Source organism: Symsagittifera roscoffensis, chromosome 5 (assembly GCF_963678635.1).
Source record: "Symsagittifera roscoffensis chromosome 5, txSymRosc1.1, whole genome shotgun sequence".
NCBI lineage: Eukaryota > Metazoa > Xenacoelomorpha > Acoela > Convolutidae > Symsagittifera > Symsagittifera roscoffensis.
The window spans coordinates 67,996,353-68,002,900 of NC_087066.1; the positions used below are offsets into that span (position 1 = coordinate 67,996,353).

General features: G+C 37.6%; 1 protein-coding gene across 1 annotated transcript; it reads left to right on the forward strand.

Annotated features, from left to right (window-relative positions):
- The first annotated feature begins 808 nt into the window (after nucleotides 1-808).
- LOC134846004 (folylpolyglutamate synthase, mitochondrial-like) lies at nucleotides 809-2,476 on the forward strand. The gene has a single exon (XM_063863168.1). It carries the CDS (start codon nucleotides 937-939, stop codon nucleotides 2,329-2,331), a length of 1,395 nt encoding a protein of 464 aa, XP_063719238.1. The 5' UTR covers nucleotides 809-936; the 3' UTR covers nucleotides 2,332-2,476.
- The last annotated feature ends 4,072 nt before the right edge of the window (nucleotides 2,477-6,548 follow it).

Consider the following 6,548-nt stretch of genomic DNA (forward strand, 5'->3'; position numbering starts at 1 on the left):
TTTGCTTTCCATTTGCTGGTTCAATTTTTAGTATGTATAGAGCTGGTTTTTGTCGCTTTCTCGCTGTTTCATATTCTATATAGTTCAAGCTCAATTAGTACTGATCATATAGAAGATTTTGTGCCTCTTTCGATCAGCTCGTGCTATATTCCCTTTCAATTGTTCGTTTCGATTTAATGGATTCCAGTTTTTTTTTCAAATTGTCAAGATTATTTTTGAAATCATTCGTTTGAGATTTCATTTTGAAATCTGCTATGGTTTTTATGATAGGAATGCCACTGCGGGACTATTCGAGCGGAATGATAGGGATTCTAGAGGTAACGCATGTAAAGTACTAGTACGTAAAGCAAATCTAGAAATGCGAAAAAATTTCTTCACGATAAGAGCACCTCTCGACTGGAACAATCTGCCACAGGAAACAGTGCAAAGCAAGACCATCGACGAATTCAAGTGGAAACTGGACAAACATTGGAAAGCGATTGGAATTGACATGTACGAATTCGAACGGAGATAGGAAAAAAAACATTTGAAATGACCACAAGAGGCACTGCCTAATGGTCATAAAAACTTGACTTGTTTTGACTTGAGTGTTTATAACTAATAATTGTGGAAAAAAAAGTTTCCGTACTTCTAGGTTGACCTTCTTCAATAAAACTTTGCTGTCGTTTGTCCTGTTATCCAGATTATTCGTGTCAAACGTTCCTCTTGTCACTTTCGGATCATAGCGGTTGTATATAACTATAAAATTAACACTCGTAAATTTTTCCTCAAATCATTGCTCTTATTTTTATGCATTTTTTCCAGATGAATGGTGAAAAAAATGAGTTGTTGAACTTTTTGAATCGGTGGCTGAAAACTTCGTCGTTTGCTTTCAGGAAGCGCTCATCCTACATCCAAATTAGGAAATTTAAACTTAGAAGATATCCATTAGCAAAAATGACATGCGAGGAGTACATAAAAGCAGTCAATATTTTGAACTCACTGCAACCGAGCTCAAAAATGGCTGTAGGTTCTAGCGTTGCTCAAAAAAGGATGGATACATTTGCGCTACATTTAGACAGACTTGGCATAACGCAAGACGATTTGAGCAAACTCAATGTTATACACGTTAGCGGAACAAAAGGAAAAGGCTCAGTATGCGCATTTACGGAAAGTGTTCTTAGGAATTCAGGGTTCAAAACTGGATTTTTAAGTTCTCCTCATTTGATTGATATTGTAGAACGTGTAAGAATCAACGGGAGGCCTATTTCACAGAAGCAATTTGCCGAGTGCTTACATGAAATTTATAACAAGCTCTGGCCGATGAGAAGTGATGAATTCGATATGCCGCCTTATGTCTTTTTACTGAATATTGTAGCTTTTAAAGTTTTCATTGACGAAAAAGTTGATGTCGCAGTCTTAGAAGTTGGCCTGGGTGGCACTTTTGATTCAACGAATATTGTCAGGAATCCCGTTGTATGTGGAGTAACAACTCTAGATTTTGATCACCAAAGAATACTGGGATACAGCATTGAGGAAATAGCTTGGAATAAAGCAGGCATTTTCAAGCCAGGTGTTCCTGCGCTTACTTTAGAGCAACCAATTCCTGGGGCACTGAGTAAATTGAAAGAGTGCGCTGAGGAAAAGGGTGTTCGATTGCAAACTGTCGAAATGAATATAAAACTGGAAAGCGTAGAGTTGGGTTTGGATGGTTTTCATCAGAAAACAAATGCATCGTTGGCTGTTGAACTCAGTAATGTATGGGCGGAGCAAATGGGTTTTGAAAAGTTAAATCCTGTTAAAGTAACACAAGGCTTAAAGAATGTGAGATGGCCTGGGCGCTGTGAAACAGTGAAAATCGATGACAATCTGACATTTTATTTAGATGGTGCTCATACAGCTGAAAGTTTGAAACTATGTCTAAATTGGTTCAGGACAAAATTTGAGATCGAACATCAGCAAAGCGCAAAGAAAGTTTTAGTCTGCACTTTTACGAGTGACAGAAATGACGAAAATTTTCTTAGAATTATCAGCAACGAGGTCTCCTTTGATTACGTGGTTTTCACGCCACCGAGATTAAGACTCGGCTTGGACTTCGACAATTCGGCAACTTATAATGCTAGATCAGTGGTATCTATGGAAACAGATAGATGCCGTCGAAATATGGCGATTTGGAAGGAGACTAACAACACATCAGAAGTATCGGTTCATGAAAACATTGACGATGCTTTTAACTTGCTTAGAATTATTTCCACGGATACCGAGATCTGTGTGTTGGTTACTGGAAGCCTCTATCTAGTAGGCGGTGTTTTGAAACTGTTGAAAGATATAACAGATTCAATACAGCAATAAAGCTAGGATGTTGAATAACAGTCCTTGAACGGACTTAATTGAAACAGGCCGATAAATTATTGGTGTAATTGAAATTATTTAGAAAAGATTTTTTAAAATTATTGAACTGATATTTAAAATTCATTGTTTTAACTTTTTTTTTAAATTCCGACTCTGCAAATACTTAGTTGAGAATCTCGAATCCCTTTCATAGAATAAGTATTGGTCATCAAAATTTAAGGTTTTCCCGTAATCTATACATTATTTAAATTGGCGTTTCAACTGGCACATGTTCAAGAAGTCCCTATGTTGACATGCTTAAGCTTTTTCAACATATTATTTTTTAAGCTATATCGTATTTTGTAATACTTAAGAAATTTCACTTTGCACATGTTTAAGAAGTCCCTAAGTTGGTCTGTTAAAAAATCAAAACGATGAAAAGGAAGGAATGTTTACTCAAGTCGGCCTTTTAAAATCTGTTGTAGGGCGAATGCTTTAACTCCATATTGTTCCTATATTCGGAACGTAAAACTATCCAATTTTTGTATCAACATTGATTGGTTAAATATTATTTCTCAACCTGATAGTGGGTGCTGTCAGTGTAGACTCAGAAGTTGCATATCTGACGTCCAAGTATGACGGCTCTGATCCTTTTGGTTTTCGAGATATGGCGTTTTTTACGTTTTGTTCATTTTTTTTCAAAACAAAAACTCAGATATAAAATAACCGAAGTTGCTCAACCCTATAGTGGGGTGCTGTCAGGATACGCTTAGGATTGCATATCTGGCGTCCAAGTATGATTGCTCAATTTTATGTGGTTTTCAAGATATGGCGTTTTTTTTTTATTTTTTCAGTTTTTTTTCAAGTTATAAAATAAAATGACCGAACTTAAATTTCTCAGTCCCATTGTAGCGTGCTGTCAGGGTACACTCAGAGGTTGCAAATCTGGCGTTCAAGTATGACTGCTGAATCAATCCTTTCTTGTTTTCGTGATCTGGAGTTTTTCTGATTTTTTCAATTTTTTTTTCAAAGGTATTAAATAAAGTAATCAAGTTAAGTTTCTCAGTCTAATTGTGGCGTGCTGTCAGGGTGCACTTAGGGGTTGCAAATATGGCGTTCTAGTGTGACTGCTCAATTCCTTTTTGGTTTTCCAGATGTTTTAAATTATGGCTATTTGTATGATTTTTAAGCTATAAAATAGATGGAAAAAAAACTCAGCGAAATCTCAACCCTAAGGCGGTGTCCTGTCAGTTACCCATTGGCGTTGCAAATTTAGCATCTAAATATGACTTATAAACTCCTTTTGGTTTCCGAGATATGGCGATTTATGTTTTTTTTTAAATAGCTAAAAAAAGTTATAAAATAAAGTAACCGAACTTGAAATTCTCAACCCTATTATGGGGTGCTGTCAGGCTGCACTCAGGAGTTGCAAAGCTGGCGTTCAAAAATGGTTGCTCAAGTCCTTTTGGTTTTCAAGATATGCAACTGCTGAGTGTAACCTGCTAGCCTCCCAGTATAGGGTTGAGAATTTCAAGTTCGGTTACTTTATTTTATATCTATTTTTTTTGAAAAAAAATTAGATATAAAATTAAGTGACCGGAGTTGAAATTCTTAACCCTTTACTGCAATGCTAGCAGGGTACACTCAGGATTTGCAAAGCTGGCATCCAAATGTGATTGCTCAAATCTTTTAGGTTTAGGATATATGGCTTTCATGATTTTTTATTTTTTTTTCAAAAAAGTTCTTAGATATAAACCTTTTGTGGCGTGCTGTCAGGGTACACCCAGGGTTTCAAATCTGGCGTTCAAATATGACTGCTCAAATCCTTTTGGTTTTCGACATGTTTTAAATTTTGGCTGTTTGTATGATTTCTAAATTTAAAATAAAATTGAGTTGAAAAAAAAAAAACTCAGCGAACCTTAAAAAAACTCTACTCAGCGAAATCTCAACCCTAAGAAGGAGTCCTGTCAGTTATCCATTGGCGTTCCAAATTTTGCCTTTAAATATGACTTATGACTTATCAAATCCTCTTGGTTTTTGAGATCTGGCAATTTTTATGTGTTTTGTTTTTTTCAAAAAAAATTAATGAAAAAAGTTTAGATATAAAATATAGTAACCGAACTTGAAATTCTCAACCCTATAGTGGGCTGCTGGCAGGCTGCACTCAGGAGTTGCAGAGCTGGCGTTCAAATATGGTTGCTTAAATGCTTCTGGTTTTCGAGATATGCAACTGCTGAGTGTAACCTGCTAGTATCCCAGTATATGGTTGATAAATTCAAGTTCGGTTACTTTATTTTATATCTATTTTAAAAAAAGTTAGATGTAAAATAAAGCAATCGAGCTTGAATTTCTCAACCCTTTACTGCAATGCTAACAAGGTACACTCAGAAGTTGCAAAGCTGGCGTTCAAATATGACTGCTCAAATCTTTTTGGTTTTCGAGATATGGCTTTCATGATTTCTTTTTTCTTTTTCAAAAAAATTCATGGATACAAAATAAAGTAACCGAACTTGAAATTTTCAACCAAAAAGTAGGATCCTGTCAGGTTTTTTTTCAGGGATGGAAAAACTGGCGTCCAAGTATGACTGCTCAATTTTTTTTGGTCTTGGTGATATGGAGGTTTTTAATGATTTTTTCATTTTTTTTCTTCAAAATGAAGTAACCGAACTTGTAACTCTCAACCCTATACTGAGGTACCAGCAAGGTACTTTCAGGAGGTGGAAAGTTGGCTATAAATATGACTGCTCAAATCTTTTTGAGTTTCGAGATGGGGCGTTTTCTTTAAGAATTTTTTTTTTAAAAAAACCTAGATAAAAAAGAGACGATTTTGAAATCTCAAGCATATGGTGGGGTACTGTCAGGTTATACTTAGGAGTTGCAAATCTGGCGTCCAAGTATGATTGCTCAATTTTTTATGAAAAAGAAACTTCATGATAGATGAGCCCAGTTTATCTTCAAGAGTCACAACAAATAAGGGTCATTCAAATATCGTTGTTTTTTAGTACATGTTTAAAGAAGCTTTTTGGAATCACCGTAGGTGCGAGTCATGCGCTAGTAATAAAAATAGGCCTTGAGCTTCAAGTATCCTGGATATGTAGCGTAGAGGTAGGGAAGAAGACCTGCAACAAAATAAGAAGTTTCGAACCTGGGCGGGGTCGGATGTTTTTGAGGAGTTTTTTCGTATACTAGTCTAAATGCGTCCGCACTAAGTTGAGGCATATTAGTTGGTTATTTTTTGACTATTCCGGTAGGCGACTGGAATGGGCCCGTCGGCTCGGCTGCCGCTGGTAACCAAGAGGCACATAGTGGACACGGTAATGGCTCGCGTAATACACAAGGCGAACGTCTCGTGGAATTTGCTTTTGCCAACGGCCTTCGAGTCAGCAACACCTGGTTCAAGAAAAGAGACCCTCACCTAATCTCATACAGCTCCGGTGGCCCCACGTTACGCAGCTGGACTACATACTCTATCATTAGTCCTTAAGCAGTGCCGTTTCTGTTGTTAAAGTTGTTCCAAACAAGGAATGCGTCCAACATCACCTTGTCGTGTGCGATTTTGCCGTACACTTACCCCGTGCGAAGAAGTGCATGTTCATACCTCGCATACGCGCATGGAAGCTTAGAGACGCTGCCACAGCTGAACAATTCTAGGAAGTCCTTCAGAAACACGGGATGTCAACTGCTCAGACTATGTCTGGTCTCGCCTGAAGTTTCCGACTCTGAAGGCTTCAACTGGAGTATCTGGCCTATCAAAGAACCACAAGTAAATACCTGAAACTTGGTGGTAGAATGAACAAGTTGACCATGTTGTGCAAGAGAAGCGCTCACAATTTAATATTTGCAATTCCTTGATGAAGGTAGGCAAGACGACTGAATCGCTGAAAGCTCGAAGTCTTATCTGGAAGCAAAGCGCAAGTTAAAACATACTGTTAACCTTGCTAAGTCGGCTGTTGAGAAGGAAGAATTCGCCACAGTGTCTCTAAATAGTGATGGTGTCTCTTTGATCGCTAAGCAGATAGATCGCGCTAATCAGGACATCTCGGGCAAGATGTGTAGGCGGAATGATGCCTGTGAGCTAGTTTTTCTTGACAACTATAAATTGAAAGCGTGGGTTGAACACTATGCCAGACTTCTCAATGTAATATTTGATTGGCCAAGTGAGACGCTCCCAAAGACTGCGTCGATTGCTGAACAGCCGCCTGAATTGATATACATGGCCCTCAGCAAAGTTTGGTGGC